The sequence below is a fragment of the Hordeum vulgare genome, chromosome 2H (genome assembly GCF_904849725.1).
Source record: "Hordeum vulgare subsp. vulgare chromosome 2H, MorexV3_pseudomolecules_assembly, whole genome shotgun sequence".
NCBI lineage: Eukaryota > Viridiplantae > Streptophyta > Magnoliopsida > Poales > Poaceae > Hordeum > Hordeum vulgare.
The window spans coordinates 448,895,634-448,920,697 of record NC_058519.1 but is presented as its reverse complement, the minus strand read 5'-3'; the positions used below and the strand labels follow the sequence as shown (position 1 = coordinate 448,920,697).

At 54.4% G+C, this 25,064-nt stretch overlaps 1 protein-coding gene across 2 annotated transcripts; it reads left to right on the top strand.

Moving 5' to 3' along the window:
- Window positions 1-754: 754 nt before the first annotated feature.
- Window positions 755-21,560, top strand: LOC123426593 (protein PYRICULARIA ORYZAE RESISTANCE 21-like). 2 transcript variants are annotated; one of them, XM_045110452.1, is made up of 5 exons: window positions 755-842; window positions 1,068-1,146; window positions 3,781-3,855; window positions 20,454-20,786; window positions 20,865-21,560. In XM_045110452.1, the coding sequence occupies exon 5, from the start codon at window positions 20,865-20,867 to the stop codon at window positions 21,387-21,389; it is 525 nt and encodes a 174-aa protein (XP_044966387.1). In that variant the 5' UTR covers window positions 755-842; window positions 1,068-1,146; window positions 3,781-3,855; window positions 20,454-20,786; the 3' UTR covers window positions 21,390-21,560. The 2 variants fall into 2 exon arrangements, with proteins under 2 accessions (XP_044966387.1, XP_044966386.1); XM_045110451.1 differs by having other exon boundaries at window positions 20,862-21,560.
- Window positions 21,561-25,064: the final 3,504 nt, after the last annotated feature.

Here is a 25,064-nt window from a genome sequence, read left to right as displayed (position 1 = left end):
ATGGAGGTCTTGTATCTCCTCAGAGCAACCACCTGGAGGTCCCCCTCGAGGTTGCCTTGTTCTTTGTTCTCTGTGGTTACCCTTTTGACGAGAAATTTCTATTTCTTGAGAGGAGAAACATGCAATCTATTTCCTCCGTTTCTAAATATAAAATCTTTTAAAGATTCCATTACATGTTACATACGAAGCAAAATATTTAGAATGAAGAAAGTATATTCCATTATGGCACCACATCTCCCCTATCTCCCCTAATAATAAAGCACCGATGGCTTCTGCCGTCCGTCGTGGCAGTTTTGCAAAAACGCCCCCCTGTTTTTCCAAAATCAACCCGCGGTCCTTCAATAAGTGAAAACAAATGTTTCGTCTTTAAAAAAAAAACTCTGTCCTCCACCGGTCCAGGGATTGGGTGGATCCGATCTGGCTGAGGAGGCCGGTCCGTCGACGACGGCTCCGGCGCCGGCGAGCGTCGCGGCGGTGGTCAGAGGTGGAGGCGAGGCCGAGGGGCGCGTGGGGCGGCCGGATCTGGCGACGGGCGCAACACACCATGCGGCGGGGCGGCGAGGCTGGAGGCGCAGGCGTGCGGGACGGCGAAGTGCGGCGGCGGCCGCACGCGGCAGTGCATGCGGCGGGGCGGCGAGGTTGGAGGCGCAGGCGCGCGGGGCGGCGAAGTGCGGCGGCGGCGGCACGCGGCAGTGCATGCGGCGGGGCGGCGAAGTGCGGCGGAAGGAACCGCCTGGCCGGGGCGGCGCGCTGCGGCGGCTGGGGGTACGTGGTGCGGCGGCTGACGGGAGGTGAGGCGGCGAAGGAGAAAGGGGCATGTGATCTCCGCCCCAACCTCGCTGGTGATTCCCCTATCCCTTCCAATGGCCATTGTTATTCTCACAGAATGTGCATGTATGTTTTAGGCTGAGTGCAAAATGACTATTCCACAGAGTAACCACATAACGTTAGCTTTAGGATACATATTGTGTTAAAAATCAACGGAAGTAATTTCGTGCTTGTGTCTGTTGATAAAGGACCGAACATCAAGTCACTGTTTTGACTTGTTTTTTGGTCATTACATGCAGATACAATACTTGCCAAAGGTATTCGGAAGGCTTGGACATCCTTCAGTCAGGAGCTACAGTCCAGTTGAAGCATGGACAGGTTAACTCTTTGCCTTATTGGCTTCTGCTAACAGTTGTCCAAAGTTGTTTATTAATTCATCTTTTCCTCTATGATAGTACCCAACTGCACATGTTTCCTTTTCAAATCCAGAGGCTATACATGAAGCAAAAAATAACTTGAAAGCTATCTTGGTTATTTTAAGCATGGATTTTCTCCCTCCATACCATTTCTGTGTAGTAATAGGTAGAGCCTTGAGGAACCAAGGTTAATAATACCCAATGCATTGCCTTCCATGAACTATTTGGTATGTTCTCATGGATGTTCTTCTAACTCATTTTAATTGGGTGCCTAGGCACTATTTCCTTCGGCATCAGGTTTTATATAATATTTAGTACCATTGGTGCAGCTTAATATGCAAAGCCTCAGCTTTGTTCAAGTTGCTAAGCAAATGTCTGTGCTAATTCCCACATGAAACTTATCTTCCCCCTATTTTCAAATACATGTACACAATAGAGTTTTCACTTCGGAAGCATCAAAACCTTTTATGGCTGCAAGTAAATAGTTTCTTCGTACATACAGTAATGCCTCATTTTTATTTTACAAGAGAAATAACAAAACCTCTATCATATAGCTTCATCTTAAGCAGAAAATAATGCTTGAATTAATCCATTGAAACCGAATGAAAATTAAGCTACAACTACTTACTATTGAATCAAGAAACAAGATCAATTAGGTAGATTTAGATAGCTAGGTTTCAGAGATTCAATCAATCACTGTTGTGTAGTGTTTTTTTAGTACAAGGATGCAGAGTATTCTTTTAGTAGGAAAGCTTTGAGATATTTTTTGCCCGGTGCAACGCACGGGCATTTGTACTAGTAAAATGTTAAAGGTAACAAAAATGACAACTAGATTCATGTACCATCCGGTGATAACTACAAAAACAACAACGAGGCGAAGGCACGCCGTTGTGATCGCTCCTCCCTCATCGAGCCCGAGCTTTGTAGTAGACAATCAAAAAATTGTCAACAACAACCATTGCCGATGGAAAGAACCGTAGATCGAAAGGATCAAACATGTAAACACATGAAGGAAGAATGGATCCAAATAGATCTACCAAAGACGAGTTTCGATTGAAATGCACCTCCACACACCCTTCAGTGACGCTAGACACATAGTCAAAATGGAGATCGAAGATAGGAAACATTATTATTCCTACCGAGGGACATCGCCGCCACCACATAGACTCAACCAAGACGTTCAATCGAACAAGAATAAGAGTGGGGCCCTCCCACCGGCAGGGTCCAAGGTCCTTTGCACCTCCAAGCCTAAAGGACGTGAGAGGCGGGGCAGACCAACCTCTTGTTCTCTACGAGGTAGAGGTCTTATACTCTAAATGTGCAAAACTCTCTGAATTAGTATCATATGCTTTGCAAACCTTATATCCAGTCCAAGGTATGACTTTATAAGGGCGAAACTAGATGGAAGGTATACATGCATCGGGCCTTTGGCCAAACTTCTGCAAGTTAACAGGTGCTTGATATTCCGGGTGAATCAATCCAGATAATTCACGCTCTAGGAGTTGCATAAGTTGACTTGGTGCTCGTGAGAGGCGATGCAGGCTTCAGGACATGTGTAGTCCAAGCCAGTGTCCGAGCGTTCTCGATTTGGCCTCGACAATCTAACCAACTAGCGATGGATGAGGTGAGGCTTAGGCCGGATAGTCTAGCATGGTATCCAGTGCACTCGGTGTGGACCCGGACTGCTAGCCCTCCTAATAGTTGTATCATTTTCCGTTCTTCTTCAACTCATTGCTTCATTGTTTTTGATAGCTCACTATTCATGCCAAATGGTTCTTAAACTCCTTGTTTCTTGTACATCAACTCATGGCCCCAGGAAGACTAGAATGGAACACCATTTTTTTTGAACAAAGTGGAGGCGTGATAGGCACCTTTCGTTGATTCTCAAGCACATGTTACATTGGTAATATTACAATGCCTCATTGTTAGATTACCCACCTTCAAAAGAACATGGTATTTATCACCTGAATGAGTGTTACTTGGTGTAGGCTTCGAATTTTCCCCGAAGAGAAAGGGATGCAATAGTATAGCAACATATAGTACTTCCCTCAGTTAAGAACCAAAGTTTATCGAACCAATATGAGACGCCACACAAATAATGTCAACGATACCTACACACACAAAGCAAATGCTCGCATCCAACCAAGAAAAGATGGTTGTCAACCCCCTTGTTCCCATCAATTGCGGGGATTAAATCTGGTAGCAGGGGTAGAGCTACAGTGTTGGGCCGCGGTTAATTGACCCCGATGACCTCGGCCCAAAGTCTTCCACGTACATACAACCCAGGAAGGAAAAAATGCCAGTGTAAAGAAATGACCCCAATTTTCTCGAACATCTTGCTCCTCTCGCCTTCTCTTCTTCGCGTTTTACCCCCGACCGCTCGTTCGCCTCAACCGTGCCGCCATGGCACTGGTAGCTCCAAATCTCCACTATTCATATGTAAATCTTAAAGATTTGGTCTTCAGATTCGATCTATAAGTGGTACTAAAGCCTATTTCTCCATCTAATTCCTATCCTCCTATTATCTTAAATTCTTATTCTCCTATTATCTCAGGGTTTGTTTGACATATTAATTTTCTCTTATAATTGCTTGAAGGTCTGGGTGAGTGATCTAATCACATGGATTACACAATCTGGATTGTGCCTCAAGTCACAGCCCATCACAATTCAAGTAAGCCAGTCAGAAGGATTATTAGTCTCTTTGTATTGTAATTTCTTTATGTAGTTATATCTGTCTTTTGTCGTATGCTAATTCGAATTTGTAGGCAGTAAGCAATATTTTCTGAATTTTAAAATAAAAAAAACCACCACCCACAACCAATGATCCTCATCATGATGGAGGTCCTTCAAACGTTAGACGTACTAACATTGATGACGGGGGGATAACCCCGGGGTAGGCTCATCAAGCCTGTTCCTTCATTTCCGGCCCAATGGACATGAAGATATGGAGATTCCTAAGGCCCAAGTCTTCTGACCGGCTAGGCATCGCCTGCCGGCTGGAAGACGAGGCGGCCACCTCTCTGGCCGGCCAGGCAGCCCGTGCCGGCTGAAATGCAGGCGGCCTCCCCTTCAGAGCCGGCCTGGTCCCACCAGCCGGACTGGGGAGGAGGCGTCCACCCTCAAGCCGGCTGACCAAGCAGGCTAGCCGGCTGAGGATCACAAGTCACATCAGATCATAGGTCAGGAAGAGACCTCACGATCAAAGGTAGCTACGCGTCAGCAAAGGTACAGGATCAGGGCGCCCGACAGGTACGAGCATCGGCGGCCACGCCGCTGACCTACCCCGGCTCTGATCCATCACCTAGCATAATGTCGGACCGTCACACCCCCACTCCATTACTGCACTCGGCGTGGGGAACAGTGGTGGCGGTCATACTACCTGCCCATGAAGAATCTCGCGGGGCGACGCTCGACGTACAGCGCGTGCTCAGCGTCAGCCTTACGCGAGAGCCCCATTGGCCAGCCGGCGGGTCCCACATGCAATCGAGACCATGCAGCCGGCGGGCCCCTCATCGACAAGACAAGACCCTTGTGGGCCCCTGGCCAGCCGGAGAAGCAGCCAGCCGGGTCCCACGCGTGTACCCCTTATCCATATTGTAGGCCGGCGGGTTCATCTATAAAACCCCCTGGCCGCCCCCCATGCAACGGGGCCGATCACTTGCCAGTCATTCAACACTACACACTCACCAACCAACAAAGAGCGAGGCAGAGACGAGTAGGCTGGTCCCCTCTTCCTCCTCCCAGCACAGCTCTAGGAGCAACATTGTACTCTGTTCCCATACATCAAACACACCAACAGGATTAGGGGTATTATCTCTACGGAGAGCCCTGAACCTGGGTACATCGTGCGTCCCATGCGTGTACCAACCTCGTTCCCAGCGCCCACCTTTGTCCCTTCGGTTCTCACCGACTTTAGCCTACCCATGGCATATGTTGTGAGTATTCACCGACATTTGGCATCGGCTGGCTTTACGCGCTGTGCGGGCCCCGCACCTACACCACCGGATGCATCGCGTCCGGATCAGTCTGCATGCCCGTGGAGCTTGCTTTCGACGAGGCGACGCCCATGATGATCGATGTCCCCATCCACCATGCGGATTCGGACGAAGATTCTGATGACGAGGCGCTCCCTAGCGTCGTCGTCGCCGCCTTGGAGAACCTCAGCGTTCTCTTCAGCGACCTTAGCCTCAACGACGGCCCGCACTACTTCAGCGAGGACTACGACGTGGAGGCACTCTGCGCCAGTTTCAGCAGGCTCTCTATCGCTGAGATGCCTGCCCACGACGTTTACCCCAGTAACGTCCTCATCTTCGACGGCCCTCCGCCGTCGGTAGGGTTCTTCACCCCTTACCACGTTGCTGCCGTATCCAACACCGTGGAGGTGATGGTTATCGGTGTCGGCACCAGCGCGGCTCCCGGCAAGGCCTCCGCAGGCACCGGCGAGCCCGCTGCGGCCGCCGCTGATACCCTTCGGGACGCCATCACCGACCTGATGACACCGGTCGCCGCTTCCGCCGACCCTGCAGACGCTCGGGCCTCGCTGGAGGAGGCTCGCAGGCGTATCTTGGAGGAGGGTATCGCCGTTGCCTCGGCGAAACGTCGGTTGGAGGCTACGCATCGCGAGTACAACTCCGCGTACGGTCTCACCCCAATTTCCGAGGCCCCTAGCCGACTTGGATCGGTCCGCAGCCGCGGCCGGTTCATCACCGAAGTTCTAGGCGGCGATCTGCCCACCTACGAGACTCCTGCGGCTAACATGCGGGCGGCGCAGGCGGCCATGGAGGAGATGGCGAGCCTGGAAGGCTAGGAGTGCGCCTTCCAGGAGAAGCGTGTCAAGGATCTCCTTGACGCCGCTAACCAGCAACACGCTCAGATTGACCCTGGTCAGGCTCAATCGGAGTCCCCGGGACCAAACTTGGGGGCTCGCCGCAACCCTAGCGGCCAGCACCACGCCGAAGGATCTTCCTCGCATCGCCCTTCCGGCTGGAGGGGCGAGGGAAGCCAAGACCGGCGCTCGCAGCGCCAGAGCGAGCACACTTCGGGCTTGCGTCGCGGAGGCGACGAGGGCGATTCGGAGTACATGGATCTTCCCCCACGAAGAACTCACGCCTCCGGATCTCGAGGCGCCTCCCCTCTCGCCACCGGGGCTGGCGCCCCCGCCACCCAGGATGAGCGGGACGCTCGTCGGCGTATCATCGCCCTGGCCCATTCGGCCCTTCTAGAGGAAGACGGACCCGTCGGTCAGACATGCTTCGGCCCCCGGATCTGAGGGGAGCCGTTCCCCCGAGGCTTCACCTTGCCTCGGGACACGCCAAAATACAACGGCACGACCAAGCCAGAAGACTGGTTGATCGACTACACCACGGCCGTAGGCAGCGCTAGGGGCAACAAGCGCGTAGCGGTTCGCTACGTGCCACTCATGCTGGCTGGCTCGGCCCAGACCTGGCTTAACAGCTTCCCGGCCGGCAGTGTCAACTCCTGGGTGGACTTCGAGGAGGCGTTCGTCCGCAACTTCACCGGCACCTACAAGCGCCCTGGCCGGCCCCGCGAGCTGGCCATGTGCGTCCAGAAGGCCGACGAACCCCTCCGCGACTACGTCACCCGGTGGACTGAGCTCCGCAACTCCTGTGAGGGGGTGCATGAGGTACAAGCCATCCAGTACTTCATCGACGGATGCCGAGATGGCACCCTCCTCAAGCACAAGCTCATGTGCGCCGAGCCCACCTCTTTGGCGGTGCTCATGGCCAAGGCGGACAAGTACGCCACGGCCGACTCCGCAATGCGCATCAAGATGACCGCCTTGGACAAGGTTGTGCCTGCGTCGGCTTCTCCCAAGCCGGTTGGGGACAACCGAGGCGGCCAGAACAACTACAAGCGCCCCGCTCCAACAACAAGCTAGTGGCCAACATGGAGGGAGAGGCGTCGGCTTCCCAAGCCGGCCCTCCACGAAAGCGTCGCAATCAGGGCAACCCCAACTGGCTGCCCAAGCAGTCTCTCGAGCAGCTGCTCGACGCCCCCTGCAAGATACATTCTGGGGCGATGCCATCTGCCCATACCCTTCGACAGTGGAGCGTCGCACGCCGGCTGTCGCAAGGGGAGGGCCTGCCGGTTCCTCCGGGTGCACAGGCGGCGCCCCGTGCACCGGCTCCCCATCACGCTCCGCTTCCGCCACCGCCGCCTCGTGACGACGGCCCACACCCTGACGACTATCCACATCACGATGGAGCGTTCGTCGTCTTCACCAGCAAAGGCGACGACAAACACAGCCTGCGCCAAAGGCGGCGCGAGGTAAACGCCACTGTCCCCCCGGTTCCCGAGTACATGCATTGGTCTGACAAACCAATTACATGGAGCCGGGTGGACCATCCTGATGTGATGCCCAACCCGGGGTCATACGCCCTCGTCCTCGACCCCACCTTTGCCTCCAAGAGGCTCACCTGCCGATTCTCCCGGGTGCTGGTCGATGGCGGCAGCAGCATCAACATCCTCTACCTCGACACTCTCCGAAAGCTCGGGCTCAAGGAGACGGACGTCCTGCCAACCAGCACCGTCTTCCATGGCATCGTGCCTGGGCAGTCATGCTCGCCCATCGGCAAGATCCACCTGCACGTCCTCTTCGGCGACAAGGCCCAGTTCCGTCGAGAGTCCATATGGTTCGAGGTAGTGGACCTCAGTAGCCCGTACCACGCGCTGCTAGGGAGACCGGCTCTGGCCAGGTTCATGGCTATTCCGCACTATGCCTACCTGAAGATGAAGATGCCGGGTCCCAAGGGCATCATCACTGTTGTTGGCGACTACAAGAAGTCGCTCGAGTGCGCCCAAGATAGCAGCCGCCTCGCCGACGCCTTGGTGATTGCCGAGGAGAAGTGGCAGATCGACCGGCTCGTGGCCCAGGCTACCGAGCAGCCGGCGATTCCTTCTCCTCCGTCCCAATCGGCCGGCGAGGGCTCTTTCAAGCCGGCTAAAGAGACCAAGAAGGTCCCGCTCGACCCTGCCAACCCAAAGCAGTGCATCGCCATCGGGGCTGGCCTCAGGCCCAAATAGGAAGGCGAGCTCGTCGACTTCCTCCGTGAGAATCGGGACATCTTCGCATGGTCCCCCCAAGGACATGCCCGGTGTTCCGAGGAAGTACGCCGAGCACAAACTTCACGTGCGACTGGATGCAAAGCTGGTGAAACAACATTTGCGCCGCTTCGCCGAGGGGAAGCGGCGCACAATCGGAGAAGAGATCACCCGGCTCCTTGCAGCCGACTTCATCATGGAGGTTTTCCACCCGGACTCGCTGGTGAACCCAGTCCTGGTGTTGAAGAAGAACAACACCTGGCGAATGTGTATCGACTACACTAGCCTGAATAAGGCCTGTCCGGAAGACCCTTTCGCGTTGCCTAGGATAGATCAAGTGATCGACTCCATTGCAGGCTGCGAACTGCTGTCATTTCTGGATGCCTATTCAGGATACCATCAAATCAAGCTGGATCCAGCTGATCGCCTGAAGACCTCCTTCATCACGCCCTTCAGGGCCTACTGCTACACCACCATGACGTTCGGTCCGAAGAACGCAAGTGCGACGTTCCAACGCTGCATGCAGCAGTGCCTGCTGCCACAGATCGGCAGAAACATCCATGTCTATGTGGATGACATCGTCGTCAAGACGAAGCAACACTTCGGCCTCCTCGACGACCTGCGGGAGACATTCGCCAACCTGCGCGAATACAAGATCCGGCTCAACCCTAAGAAGTGCGTTTTCGGGGTTCCAGGCGGCAAACTCTTGGGGTTCTTCGTATTCGCCCGCGGCATCGAAGCGAACCCTGAGAAGATCAGCACCATCGAGCGGATGGTGCGGCCGGCTCGGATCCTCGACGTCCAGAAGTTCGCCGGCTGCTTGGCATCCCTCAGCCGGTTCGTCAGCCGGCTCGGCGAGAAGGCCCTTCCACTCTACCAGCTCATGAAGAAGGTGACGAAGTTCGAGTGGAACGACCAGGCGGACGAAGCCTTCCGCGACCTCAAGCGGGTAATCTCGAGCCTGCCAATCTTGGCAGCCCCATCTGAAAGGGAACCCATACTCATATATATCGCGGCGACCACTCGCGTGGTCAGCGTAGTGTTGGTAGTTCAACGCAAAGAGGAAGGCAAGGCCCTGCCAGTACAGCGCCCTGTCTACTACCTTAGCGAGGTCTTGTCCGCCTCTAAGCAGAACTACCCTCATTATCAGAAAATGTGTTATGGTGTTTACCTTGCCGCAAATAAATTAAAACAATACTTCCAAGAGCATGCCATCACTGTGGTGAGCACTGCTCCGCTATCAGAGATCATGGGCAACCGTGATGCCACAGGCAGAATTGCCAAATGGTCCATCGCCATGGCGGACCATGACATTCGGTACGAGCCTCGCACCGCCATCAAATCACAAGTGGTGGCCGACTTTTTAGTCGATTGGGCCGAGACCCAGTTCGAGCCACCGCCTCCAGACTCCACGCATTGGCGGATGCACTTCGACGGCTCGAAGATGCGGACAGGACTGGGAGCCGGCATCATCTTGACGTCTCCGAAAGGGGACCAGCTCAAGTACGCTCTCCAGATCCATTTCGCCGCCTCCAACAACGTCGCCGAGTACGAAGCACTGGCCCACGGCCTCCGGCTTGCCAAGGAGATTGGCATCCGGCGGCTCATATGCTTCGGTGATTCAGACTTGGTGGTGCAGCAGGTCTCTGGCGAATGGGACACCAGGGACGCCAACATGGCAAGCTACCGCTTCCTCATCCAGCAACTCAGCGGCCCCTTCGAGGGTTGTGAGTTCCACCATGTTCCCAGGGCGGAAAATGAGGCGGCCGATACGTTGGCAAAGATCGGCTCCACGAGGCAGGCCATCCCAGCCGTCGTCTCCCTCGAGCAACTCCACAAGCCGTCTATCAAGCCATCTCCTGAGTCGGCATCAATCTTCGTATCGGCCGACTCTACGATACAAGCGCCGCCGGCTCCGCCAGTTATGCCGGCTGTGGACCCCACGCCGGCTGCACTGACGGCACCGGCTCCAAATGCGACACCGACTGAGTCTACGGTGCAAGCGCCGTCGGCTCCACCAACTACGCCGGCTTCGGATCCCAATCCGGCTCCGTCGGTCCAACCGACTCCAACAACAGCACCAGCTACAACGACAACCCCGGCTCTGCCCGGGCTCGAATCCTCCTAGTGGGTGGACGTCATGGAGATAGATGATGAGCTGGCTGCAGCAATAGCACCGGAGACGCTATCAAGCTCGGGGGCTGCACAAGCCCCCAACAGTCAAGATGAAGCGGAGGCGACCCTTGTGTCGGCTCCATCATGGGCTCGGGCCATTCCGGCCTTCCTTCTTCGCGGCGAACTTCCTCAGAACGAGGCGGAGGTGAGACAGACCCAGCGCAGGTCCGCCGCTTACGCCATCATCAATCGCGAACTCGTACGATGCAACACGACCGGTGTGTTCCAACGCTGCGTCGAATCAGAAAAAGGGCAGGAGATCCTCAGATACATCCACCAGGGGGAGTGTGGGTATCATGCCGCCTCCAGAACCCTGGTGGCCAAAGCATTCCACCATGGATTCTACTGGCCCACGGCCCTCGAGGAGGCTGTGGATGTGGTGGACAAATGTGAAGGCTGCCAATGCTTCAGTGCACAAAGCCATATACCGCCTTCAACGCTGAAAAATATTCCCTTATCATGGCCATTCGCCGTTTGGGGACTGGACATGGTTGGGCCCTTCAAGACGGCTCGCGGAGGGATGACGCATCTTCTGGTAGCCGTCGACAAGTTCACCAAGTGGATCGAAGCGAGGCCTATCAAGAAGCTTGATGGCCCCACTGCTGTCAGGTTTATCACAGACATCTCTGTCCGATATGGCATTCCCCACAGCATCATCACCGACAACAGCACCAACTTCGCCAAGGGCGCCCTGGCGCTCTACTGTTCCAAGGTAGGCATCTGGCTCGACCTGGCCTCGGTGGCACACCCCCAGTCAAACGGCCAAGCGGAGAGGGCCAATGGCCTGATCCTAGCCGGCATCAAGCCAAGGCTGGTGGCACCACTGGTCAGGTCAGCCGACTGCTGGATCGAAGAACTACCGGCTGTGCTATGGAGCCTCCGTACCACGCCCAACCGGTCAACCGGCTTCACTCCATTCTTTCTGGTATACGAGTCTGAGGCTATCATCCCCACGGATGTCGAATTCGACTCGCCTCGGGTCACCCTATACATAGAAACGGAGGCGAAGGAGGCCAGAGAAGACGGTGTGGATCTCCTCGAAGAAGCAAGGAACTTGGCTTTGAGCCGGACGGCCATCTACCAACAGAAGCTGAGATACTACCACAGCAAAAGAATGAGGCCTCTCTCTTTCAGGGAGGGAGACTTGGTCCTCAGAAGAATCCAGCGCACTGCCGGCCAGCACAAGCTCTCACCCCCCTGGGAGGGACCCTTCATCATTAGTAGGGCGCTACACAACAACGCTTACTACCTGATCGACGCCCAGAAGCCAAGGAAGCGCAAGAGGGAGGACTCCGGCCAAGAAACGGAGCGCCCATGGAACGCGGCGTTGCTTCGCCCTTTCTATTGCTAAAAGGCAGAAGACAAGCAAAGGAAAGAACATGCACATGTATCTTCCTCCCTCTTCAGGGAACAAAGAAGGCAGTAAAAAGGACATGCTCCATGTTTCTTTTTGTCAAGAGTTCTCACTCAAGTGTACGGGCTACACAACGTACCACCTCTTGCCGGCTTAACCAAGCTCGGAGGCTACGTAGCGCGGCCCCTTGCTAGCTTAAAATAAGCTCGGGGGTCGCCAGCCGCCTGAATGGTCCACCCTTATAACGGACACATAGTGTACCGGCTAACCCCTGGTCCGTCGCTTGAGCCTGCGGGCTGACTCCGGTCGCTTGGTTCGCAATATGACGCCAGGTAAGGTCGAATACATGCAAAGTCTGGCTATACTTGGGACGACCGGCTCGGGCCGGCTCGATTGTATATACGATCTCCTTCAAGACTCAAGACAGCCTCTGATTGCGGAGACTCAAGACGGCCTCTGACTGCCGAGAACAACAAATATGATGAAAAAAGTAGGCTCCATGCTTCCTCTTGCTAAAAGAGTTTTCACTCAGTGTACGAGCTACACCGCCTACCACCTCTTGCTGGCTTAATCAAGCTCGGAGGCTACACAGCGCGGCCCCTTGCTAGCTTTAAACAAGCTCGGGGGCTCGCCAGTCGCTCGGACGGTCAATCCTTGTAGTCGAGCACATAGTGTACCGGCTGACTCCCGGTCCTTCGCTTGAACCTGCGGGCTGGCTCCGGTCGCTCGGTTCGCGATGTGACGCCGGGTCAGGTCGAATACATGCACAATCCGGCTATACTAGTGACGATCGGCTCGAGTTGGTTCATTCAAGCGGGCCTATGATTGGCTTATGTCTTGTTCTTTACGTCTTGATGGCTTCGGATAAGAGAAGTCAACCAGGAATCAAAAGACGGGATCATAAGACAACACGCTTGGTGAAGAATATGATGTTGAATATATACATTCATAAAAAGCATTGGCCCACGACCCACGTTCGTTACATCCCTCCGGGGGTAGAACCAAAAACATAAAAGGACGCCAGTTACGGGACATCGGCCTCAGGGGTCGTCTCGGCTGCTGCTCCCGATGTGGTTGCATCGCCGCCTCCGGCTCCTCCCGAGGTGGATGCGCTGTCTCCCCCGTGGCGGCCCCCGGCTCCGCTGATCCCGGAGTCGGCATACGCCCCACCGCTGGAGGCGGCTGCAGATTCCGCAGCCCGGACCGCCTCGTCGGAGCTGCCGTCGGAGTCATAGGGTTGAAGGCCGTGCAGATCTTCAGCGATCACGCCGCCGTCCTCACCCCGCTCCAAGACGAAGTCATCCCACGCGGCGTAGTCGGCGATGGCGCTGGCTCTCACCCGGAGCTCCTCCTCCATGCCTTGCAGCTCCGCCTCTGAGCCGTCATGCTCGGCAGCCAGCTTGCCCAAGTTCAGGTTACAATACCATGACTTGGCCAAGCGCAGGGCCATATAAGCCCCAGACCGCGCTGCGGAGGCACGCCAGGCGTCCAGGCGCTCTCCACCCGCTGTGAGCCAGCGGGCAAGCCAGCTCATGGTCATCGGCTCCACACCCTCCGGCCACAGGGCCGCCACCATCGACGAACCTGCAACCTGGAGCTGAGTCACAGACTCGCCCAGGACATGCAGGAGGGCCCGAACGCCCACCCCGATCTCCTCTACACTCTAGCCGGAGGTAGTATCCACCTCCTGCCCGGTCGCGCGACGCTCCTCACGGCACACCTCAACGGCGGTGTCGGCTGCGACCTGGGTCTCGGAGAAGAGATCTGGGGTAAAGACAGTCGGGCCGTAAGAACACAACAAGAGGAGGAGACGTCCAAAAAACCAAACACAAAACAAGGAAAGGAGACCCACGCTGGAAGGCGCCGTCGGTATCATGAAAGACCTCGAGGACCTCGCGCTCCCGCACCTCACTCGCATGAGTGAGGCGGGCGATTTCCTCCTGGAGGGTCGCGGCGGACTCCAGCGCCTTAGCCAGCTGCGCTTGCTTCTGGGTAAGGGCTTCGTCCTTCGCCCTCAAGGCGGCGTCCTTGAGGTTCGCCTCCTCAAGATGAAGCGACGCGAGGCGGTCCATGTCGGCAGAGTAGGAGGCCTCCTTCTCCTGCAGCATGGCCCGCAGACGCTCCAACTCGACCCGGCCAGCCGCCTCGAGCTCCTTCTTCTCCGCCTGAAGAAGGTCCAGCTGCTCTTGGAGCCGGCCGCCGGCTTCGCGCAAGGCATCACGCTCCACAGCAGCCTCGCCCAGCCGGGCTTCAAGCTTGGCGATCCGTCTATCAGCCCCCAGGTGCTGGTCCCGAAGCTCGTTGTACGCTTGTACCTGACCATCGTAAAGCGCCTGCCAAAGGGGAGAGGAAGGGAACATGATTAAGATTCGACCTGGTTAAAAGCATAACCAGCCCAATTCTCGGGGGCTACACCTAGTGGGTGCGCTTGCGCGCCCCCACTGAAGAAAAATATGCAGAGAAAAAGGCCTCCAAGAGATTCGGACCGGTTGGCGATCAACCCGCCCGATTCTCGGGGGCTACACCGAGTGGGTGCGCTGTCGCGCCCCCACTGACGTCAAGAGAAGAGAAAAAAGCGCAAAGAAAAAGCAGAAAAGGCAAGGCCTACCTAGGTGCGGGCTTCCAGGCGCTCCATGTCGCCGCACACCACGCGGGCCGCCTGCTCCACCTTCGACCGGTCGCTGGTAAACAGCGTCACCAGCTCCGGCACGCCGGAAAGAACGGTGCCGGCGGGCATTCGTAGGCGGGCCAAGTTCGCCGCCCGCCATGACTTCATGGGCCGGCTCCCAGACCGGCCCCCTGCCCTTGGCACAACACGGCCCTGCTAGGGAACGACGATGGCGCCGGCTCCTGGTGCCGGCTCGACGGCCGGCTCGGGCGCCGTCCCAGCCGGCGCTACCTCCTCCGCATGAGGCGGATGAGCCGCGTCCGGCGCATCCATGGCCGCCCCTGGAGCATCAGGGGCCGCGTCCGGCATGGTCAGATCCAGCACCGGCGCGTCAGGAGCCACTTCGGCCCTCGAAGAAACCGGGATCGTCTACAGGTCCACCTGCTCTGGGGCTGTCGGTTCAGACGGCTGGGCCCCTTCGGTCCTTGGGTTCGGCCTGGAGGCGGCCTCGCTAACTGGCTCCTCCACACGAGCATGTGCGGAGGGGTCCTGTCTAGCCTTCGCACGCTTCTCCGCCGGCCTCTCGACCCGGCTGGGGCAAGGCTGACCCACGACGGCCTTCCCCGCAGCCGTGTCCCACCGGCGCTTGGACTCTATCTCCAGCTCCCTATCGGCAGCATCGGCCACTGCCCAGCCGGCCTGCTCGGCCGTGGAGGCGGTGTCTTCATCCGCATCCTCTGCCTCCCTGCCAAGCCAAGCTTCTCAGGAACAAATATGGAAGGGAGAAGAGGAGGAAACCATACCCTGCAACTACCGGGACCTGCCTCCGGCCACCGCCACGGCGCCTCTTGGCGTCGTCTGCTCGCTGTCCGGCTGGGGGACCCGACGCCGGTCGCTTAGAGGCCGGCCGGGAAGCTGTGGCACCCTTGCCCTTCTTCCCGGCTGCCTCGTCAGCAGTGGTCGCTCCGCCACCTTGACGCCGACCGCGCGACGGTAGTGGGCCGGTGACCTCCTCCACCTCGTCGGAGTCTCCCTCGAAGGCTGCATCAGAGCAGAATGAGGGTTCCTCATCGTCGTCCGTCCAGCCTGCTAGGGCGTGCCGCGGGTACTCACCAGACGGCTCGGTCCCTTCCGACTCCAGGGGATCTCCCGAGCCGGCGGAGGAGTCTGAGCGGGGCTCCATCGCATCCTCGTCCTCCATCTCGGAGGCGCCGGACGCCTCCACGTCAGGAGCAGGCTGACGGAGGGACCCCTGCAGGCTCAGCAAACGCCACCGGCTTCAAAACAAAACGACAGAAAAGAAGGGAGTAAGGCTACCATGGGAGGCGGATGAGCCCGGTTGAACGGGGACATCCCCCATGTCCATTCCTCGCCCTCATCCATGTGGGCGGTGGAGATCAGGTTCACCCCTCGCGCTACAACGCCCGGGGTGAACCTCTTGGTGGACAGCCGGCATGGATCAAACCGGCCGCTCATCTGGCAAACCAGATGCAGCCGCCTCTGCAGAGGCAGAATCCGGCGGACCACCATGGTGGCGAGAAGGTCGCGGCTGAGGAGGCCGCTCTCCCTCAAGATATCGAGGTGGGAGCGGATGAGCGCCACCTCAAGATGTGGCTTGGGAGTCTTCGCGTCCCAGTTCTGAAGCGTCGGAGGGGCGATGGCGAACGGGGGCATGTTGAGGGCATCCTGGGCCGGGTTGGTGCTCCTCATGTAGAAGAACCCCTTCTGCCAATGCTTGACAGAGTCTTGCAAAGGCATATCGGGGAAGCCGAACTTCGGGCGGTGATGCACCAACGCGGCCCCGCACGGCGTCATGGGGCGCGGCCCCTTGAGCTTCTCCATCTCGGATTTCTCCATGGCGATGGATTGCTGCTTGAAGAAGAACAGGCTGCGCCACAGATTGACGTGAGGCTCGATCCCCACGAAGCCCTCGCACAGGACCACGAAGGCGGCCAACTGCAGTATGGCATTCGACGCCAGATGATGCGACTGCAGGCCGAAGAACTGGAGCCCCTCGGCAAAGAAAGAGCTAGCCGGGAGCCCGAAACCCCGGTAGAAATGCTCGGCGAAGACCACAACTTCTCCCGCGACAGGTGCGGGAGAGGCCTCGGAGCTAGGAAGGCGCACCGACACTTGGCTGGCTGGGGGCAGCAGTCGGTGATGACAAAGCGCATGGATGAGCTCCTCGTCGACATCGCTGCCCAGCCAGGCCCCCTGCGCCGACGACTTCTTCGAAGAAGATCCACCGGCCATGGCTGCGGGTGGCGAGAGCTCGAAGCGGTCGGCAGAGGCCTCGACGGCGAAGAAGAAGGAGACGAAGGGCGCGAGCTCTTCTTCTCAGGACGCAAGGAGGAAGAAAGCAAGGAGCAGGGCGAGAAGAGGGGGCGAATGGCCTCCTCGAAACCCTCGCGTCCCATTTAAACCCCCACGAAGCGTCGTGGGGAGGGGATCCGGTGCGCGCCGGGACCCATTAATTCCGTGTATTACGGGCGGTAACGACCCCCTAAGCCCAACCGTCGCGGAGTAAATCTGCAGAGGATCTCTAGCGCGAAGGCCGAGGGGGCGTCATGGCGGGACCCAAGACCCAGGCCCGGTCCCGTCAACAGTAATCGCCATCATTACGCCAGGCGGGCCCTGGCACGTGGCGTTCTCCGGGCCAGTTACTACTGGACCGAGGCGTCGCTTCGAAGCACCCGGCTCCGAAGCCGGCGTCCTTCGCCGCACACAACAGCCAAAATATCAAGACAAACCAACAAGCCGGTGAGGCCGCCTGCCAGCAGGCGGCAGACCTCGCCAGCTTCGGGGACTACTGACGGGGGGATAACCCCGGGGTAGGCTCATCAAGCCTGTTTCTTCATTTCCGGCCCAATGGACATGAAGATATGGAGATTCCCAAGGCCCAAGTCTTCTGACCGGCTAGGCATCGCCTGCCGGCTGGAAGACGAGGCGGCCACCTCTCTGGCCGGCCAGGCAGCCCCTGCCGTCTGAAATGCAGGCGGCCTCCCCTTCAGAGCCGGCCTGGTCCTGCCAGCCGGACTGGGGAGGAGGCGGCCACCCTCAAGCTGGCTGACCAAGCAGGCTAGCCGGCTGAGGATCACAAGTCACATCAGATCGTAGGTCAGGAAGAGATCTCACGATCAAAGGTAGCTACGCGTCAGCAAAGGTACAGGATCAGGGCGTCCGACAGGTACGAGCGTCGGCGGCCAGGCCGCTGACCTACTCCAGCTCTGATCCATCACCTAGCATAGTGTCGGACCGTCACACCCCCACTCCATTACTACACTCGGCGTGGGGAACAGTGGAGGTGGTCGTACTACTTGCCCATGAAGAATCTCGTGGGGCGACGCTCGACGTACATCGCGTGCTCAGCGTCAGCCTTACGCGAGAGCCCCATTGGCCAGCCGGCGGGTCCCACAGGCAATCGAGACCATGCAGCCGACGGGCCCCTCATCGACAAGACAAGACCCTTGTGGGCCCCTGGCGAGCCGGCGAAGCAGCCAGCCGGGTCCCACGCGTGTAACCTTTATCCATATTGTAGGCCGGCGGGTTCGTCTATAAAACCCCCGGCCGCCCCCCATGCAAAGGGGCCGATCACTTGCCAGTCATTCAACACTACACACTCACCACCAACAGAGAGCGAGGCAGAGACGAGCCGGCTGCTCCCCTCTTCCTCCTCCCACCACAGCTCCAGGAGCAACATTGTACTCTGTTCCCATACATCAAACACACCAGCAAGATTAGGGGTATTATCTCTACGGAGAGCCCTGAACCTGGGTACATCGTGCGTCCCATGCGTGTACCAACCTCGTTCCCAGCGTCCACCTTTGCCCCTTCGGTTCTCACCGACTTTAGCCTACCCATGGCATATGTTGTGAGTATTCACCGACAATTGACAACTATAATTTCTTATTTATGTGAGATTACTATAACACATTATAGACATATTGCTTAATGTTATTTACATTTTTGGTTATATATTACTTCCACTATGTTTTCGAGTGGATACATTAATTCTACCTAGTTGTGTTGACCCCGACGACCTTTTTCCTGGCTTCGCCCCGTCTGATAGTGATAGGTAGATAATAAAATAGAAAAAAAACAACAAGATAATTGTTTTCTTGGTATTTAATAAGAAAAATGGACTGGGGGCATACCGTTCACAAGAGTCATCTCTCTCATAAGCATAATACGGTGGATAGACAAATTAGTGTTGGATAATTGATAGGAAAACACATAGTTATAATTGTGATTCTTCATGGCATAATTCGTATATAGGAATTATGTCTGTGATAAGTAAATCGTCAAACTCACTAACGCCTACTACTATTACTCCATCCCCTGACCACTATCCAGCATGCATCACAAGGTATTAAGTTCGTAAGAAACAAAATAATGTTTGAAGCAACATGACATACTGTAGACAAGATAAGATCAATTAATATGTTTAAATTCCATCATTTTATCCTTAGTAGCAACAATATAATACGTGCCTTGCAACTCCTCCTGTCACATAGTAAGGACACCGTAAGATTGAACCCCCTACTATGCATCACTCCTTCTGAAGATCTACTTGTTTACTTGGTAAAAAAAACTCATAGATCAGAAAGCATATATACATAGCTATCAGATTACACATAATAGATCTGAAAAAATGAAATGACTTTCAATGAATAATCTAATAATAAACCCATAATTCATTGAATCCTAACAAATGCACCGCAAGAATTACATTGAATATGTCTCCAAAGAGATCATTGTATTGAAGATCAGAGATAGAGATGGGGGTAGAGAGAGAGAAATCTAGCTAGTGCTATGAATCCATAGGTCGTGTGGGAAACTACCCACACATCATCATGGAAGCAACAAGGTTGATGAAGATGGTCTCTGTGATGGATTTCCGCCAACGGTAGCATTCCAGAAAAGGGCTCCAGATGGGATCTCGGAGGAACGGAATCTTGCGACGGCGATAAAATTGTTTCAGGTCTCGCTCTGATGGTTCGGTTTCTAGATTTTAAAGAATATATAACACCGGAATTAGATCAAACAGAGCCATATGGGATCCACAAACTTACTCTGGAAGGAACACAAGAGAGAAAGAAGGAAGAAGAGAACATAAAGAGGATTGAGGCGCGGGCTCCGGGAGGGGTTTTAGGTGGGCCAGGGGTGACGGAGTCCTACATGGTTGTTGCCCCGACTCCCTCAACCCCCCCCTTTTATCTCGGATTTATCGAAGAAGTATGTCCAAACCGCTCGACGGACCAATACAGATCCACGTTAAATGACAAATCGCATTCAAACCGCATAATATAGATGTGTGCAGGCGATTTGAGGGCCGGCTTCAGAGATGCTCTTAGTTCTACTCCCTTCGTTTTTAAATATAAGTCTTTTTAGAGGTTTCATTAGAAGACTACATACATATGTATATAGACACATTCTAGAGTGTAGATTCACTCGTTTTGCTTCGTATGTAGGGGGTGTTTCTTTAGAGGGACTTTTGCTGTAGGGACTAAAAAAAGTCTCTTTTAGTCCCGTGTGAAAGAAACAGTAGGAACTTTTAGGGACAAAAAGAGGGTATTTTGGACTAAAGGAAGAAGTCCCTATGGAAGGGTCTTTTTCGGATTTTTTTGACACTTTTTCCAACAGTGTCCCTACTTTTAGCATGTCATTTAATAACTTTTAGTACATTACTAGGGATAACATGGTACTTTTGCATGTCATTTAATAACCTTTAGTCCCTGTTTAGTCTCTGAAAAAAAATGAGTAGGGACTAGAGACTTTTTAGTTGGGACAAAAAAAAGTCTTAGGACTTTTTAAAGAAGCAGGGCCGTAGTCCTTTATTGAAATCTTTAGAAATATTTATATTTAGAAACTGAGGGAGTACAATTCGTGTGTGTCATCGACTGTTGTTGGCTCTTCCTTTTCTTATGTGGAGCATAAACTGGTCGATGGAGTGGCGACATCCATTTCGGTTATGTTGTTGTGGGTGCGGCATACAGGCCAGCGCTGTTTCTCTTTTTACAGTCACTGTTTCTTCGTCGTTCCATTGATTGTTTCATGTCCTGGTTTCAAGGCGGCGGCATTAAATGTCAGCAGAATTTGTCAACCGTTAAGATGTGATCCGACACCCGATACAGGGATCTCTCGCCATCTATTCGCGCTGCACCATGTTTCAGAATGGCATTCAAGGCCGATCCGTCCCGACGTGATCTCGGCACCAAACCAAACCAAACCAAATGCAATAACCATATAGTACTAGGAGAAAACATAAACACCCGCGTCCTGGTCGGACGCAGCGGCCACAGCTCCACCACTTCCTCTTCGGCATCTACTCAAGAACTGCAACGGTTTTTCTTATACGATAAAGAACTGCAAAGGCGAGCTCACTTCTTCTTCTTCCGCAAAGGTGAGCTTACTTCTGTAGCCATTTCCCCTTCGGCTTTGTTGAATCCAGAGTCATCAGGCGTATCTTTATGCGCAGAAGATGCCGACGTTGAGCATAACGGTGGACATGGGGTGCAGCCGCTGCAGCGCCAAGATCGAGAGGGTCCTGTCCTCCATCCAGGACCGAGGCAAGTTTGTCATTGAGAAGGTCGTGTACGGGGAGGACAAGGTGCTCGTGTCGGGGCCCTTCGACGCCGACAAGCTGTCATGCAAGCTCCGGTGCAAGGCCAGCAACGTCATCAAGAACATTGAGGTCGTCAAGCCCAAGGCCGACTCTCCCAAGCCCAAGAAGACAGACGAGAAGCCCGCCGAGACCAAGCCAACCCCGTGCAACCAGCTGGTGCCGTACGGGTACCCGTACCCGCTGCCGTACCCATCGCCGTGCCCGTGTGGCTGCGCTACGCCGTACTGCGAGTGCCACTCCAAGCCACCACCTCCTCCCCCTCCTGCGCCGGCGCCCACGTGCCAGTGCCATGCATACCCGGCGTACCAGCAGCCGATGCCCATGCCGTGCACGCCAATGGTCATCTGCGAGGAGAACCCGCCCGCATGCGCCGTCATGTAACCACGTGTACGTCTACGAAGCCTCCATGTATCCAATCCATGAGTGATTTGTAATTAATCCATTCAATATTTCCTTAAGCTTCTTTGAGCAATTATGCTTTCGGCCGAATAAGTGAGCGTTGTATGTCAGGAATACCCAAGCAGCCTCGAGTAATTTTCACCTTGTTCGAAATCCTTTACTCTTACAATTTCGAAATACAATGCCTTGTTTATCCTTTTAAAAGACCCAGCAAATTGCTGGCATCAATTAGATTTAGCTGAAAACAATAGAAGAGCAATATGAAGAGGATTCGAAGATTAAAGAAAAACATAGACGACAACTCTAACTCTATTGGCTGTAGGACGACATTACACTTATAAGATGAAACACCATCTATCCATAACAAAATAATACGGCTCTGACTCCAGCGGAGTACTACGGAGAGCAAAGCAAGGCTGGCGTCACAGAAGATCGCCGAACGGACCACCTGTCTCCCATCATCGTACGTCACTGATGCCCCGCACCATAGCTTTGACTTCACAACAACAAGCAACCGAGAAAATCTCACAAACACGCGAGAGAAGAGCCGACTACCACAACCAATCCACACCTCCGACAATGCTCACCATTGTCGTCATCATTGCCATAGAAGCCAAACCACCCTCATTGCCGGGCGAACATGACCAAGCAGCACGAATGACATGTCCCACCTATAACTAGTACCTCTACTCGGTAAGGAGCTCCTAAAACGACGCCCCAAGAGGTGTGGCACATGTTGCCATCATCGTCCGATCCTAGGGGATCAAGGCCCCTCCCCCAACATCCGTGTGCGGTGGAGTCGAGCAGGAACGCCTTAACGACGCCTTCAAGAAGAAAGTGGCGCCCGCAGGCGTAGGTGTGGCATGCACCGGCCCAAAAACCGACAGCAAGGCCTTCACGGGGTGCTGCTTCCAACCACCAACCCGAGCCAAACCACCACCGCAGGCCCACGACAGACGGCCCAACGCGGGCCTCACGTGCCCAACATCCGCCGCAACCACCTTCGGATCTGGATGCCGGGGCCCAGGTCTCTATCGTTGCCACCGGTCTGTGCCAGATAACCGCCGGCCCCTTGCGCCCGCGATCATCGCAGCCACCTCGCACAACAGGACACTAAGGCCCGATCTGCCACGCACCACCACTGCAGCTAATCAAGCCAGTGACCACCGACACACGAAACCACCTATAGCCCTCGCGCTGGCAAAAAGCGCGCTCCCGCCTGACCCTTCTCCTCTGCCACAATATCGACCACGAGCCCACCCGACGGTGGCCCTTCTCGGATCCAGCTGGGGCTCGCCCTGGCGTGGCGCCCCTGCCCTGTGCGGCCATCGCATGCCCAACCCACAGCTTGACACGTCGCCGTCGCACCACTCAACAACACAAAATGAGAGCAGAGGAGCCCCACCATCACGACCAACTGTTAGATTCATGCCCACCCCCTGCGCTCTGCATGCGCACACCTACATGGGCACGAGCCTCTCTGCACTGCCTCGCCAACCAGTCGTGTCGCCCCGAGCGCTCGCAGGCGCTCGAGCTCCCGCCGAAGTCACTCGCCCGTGCGAGCAAACTCAGGACAAAAGGAGGAAAGGTCCCCGCCGCCGCTGAGGCGCGCAGGCTTTACCCGACGACCACTGCTGACGTTAGAGCAAGTACAATAAGGTACAGTCAGCAGGCTGTAAGGATTAAAATACTATATTTTTGCTGAGTTGGATGATAGAGAAGAGGAGAGAGAAGGGAAGCGGGCTCTAGCACGTGCTCCTAGGTGCTTTGTGAGAATGAAAGATGGGCCATATATGATAAAAGTAGTACTCTTTTAAACTAACTATTGTACAAGCTAGCTATAAGATGGGCTATAAGACTGGTTATAGCCAGCAGTTGGCTATACTATTAACCATGCTCTTATTGAGGGGAGGAAGGGTTGGTGGGTGTGTTTATAGCGGCGACTAGGGTTTGCTTGCGGGCCGCAAGCGGGAGCTGTTTGGGTCGTAATAGTTGTTCTTGTCTTGCTTTAGTTTTAAAGTGTAATGCATTTCTTTGATCGCTTAAATTGCATTGCATGAGCCCTGCACTGTCCCCCACATTGTCTTCCTAGACCCGGTTCGGGCGGGAACCCTAGACTCCGCCGCCTCCTCCACTACCCCTCACCGCCTTCCCTCATCACCATCGTCAGACGTTGTCAGGAAAAACCTGCCTACGGGATGCGTTCCCTCATAGTCGGGCATGTTCTGACCCCACCCCCGCGCCCACACGCCATCCCCACAAGTACAGTAAGGTCATATGCAAACCGTCGCCTTGCGTGTGTGGGTGATAGGAGGGGTCCATCCCACATGACATATAAACATAGTTTGTGATGGGGCAAGCGCGTGGTGACGATTTGCCTAAAGTAATTGTATGCAAAGTCATGGCCTGTCCCACACGTTACACCTTGACGTTATGTTTGTGATCGGCCACACATCCGAGACGACAACATAGATATACCCGTGTGCGAAATATGTATATCACAAATATTTAATCCCTCGACCTGTTTGTGATAGGTACATTATGACACACAGTTTGAAACTTCAAACTGTGTTTGGTGGCTCTAGTATCTCCAACGTGTCAATTTAATAATGGTATGTGGTAGTTATTATGATCACACACGTGGTTCATATGTGATTCGTCTTTTTATCTTCCTACATTACGCATGCACGCAGGTTTGAAACCATTTGTTCTATTGCCGCCAATCGCTCACACATATGGCGTGCAAACATGTGTGTCATTGCGCAACCGTGTGTTGTAACGCTGATACTTATGCTCGTTATTCTACAAACAATCATGTGCCATATATGACACCGTCGCCCACGGTTTATTCATTCTAACAGTGTGTACTGTAATTTATTACCTAATATTTTATTTTTTAAATTTATTATTTGAATTGGAAATTTAAAATTTTGAATTATAAAATGTGGGATTCACGTGTTTGACATCCAGCAATACATACCCTATTTACAGTGGTTCAACAACCAATGCATAAATCAACAACTCAGTACATGTTCGATGGTTACATAATTACGTAGAAGTTTAAATATAATGAACCACATTATATAGTGATGAGGATATCCCAACCAAGAACACTACACCAATCATCAATGGACCTATAACAAGAAGTCGTGCCAAACTTATATGTGACCAGGTGAACGCTAACTTAAGTTTATCTTATAAACTTGATGAAATGGTTGTGCCTTCATCTCCATTGTTGTTCGTTGAACTTAGGTACACAATGAAGGAGTCCAACAACATATGAGCTCATGAAGAAACAAGTTGATGAAATAAAATTGAAGAAAACAAGTTTAAAGTGAATATGTTTTCTGCAGATTTTTTGCCTGTGATCTTTGGCTGTGCCCACCCATATGGAAAAGTGACGGGGCCTTTGGGCTATACCAACAGAAGATCCTTAAAGTTTACTTTCCAACCCGAAAAACCTCACATCAGTTGAAGTTGTGTAGCTCAAGATATTCATGTTTTGGTGGATGGTGTTTAGGCTGATAAATTCTTCGCGAACTTATGAGGAGCTCCCCAATAACTCACCAAGTTGACTACTCTTCACCCAAGGGAGGCATACGAATTCTGCACCATTTTGAACGCTTTTCACACCTAGCTAAGGGGTGTTGTCCCTTC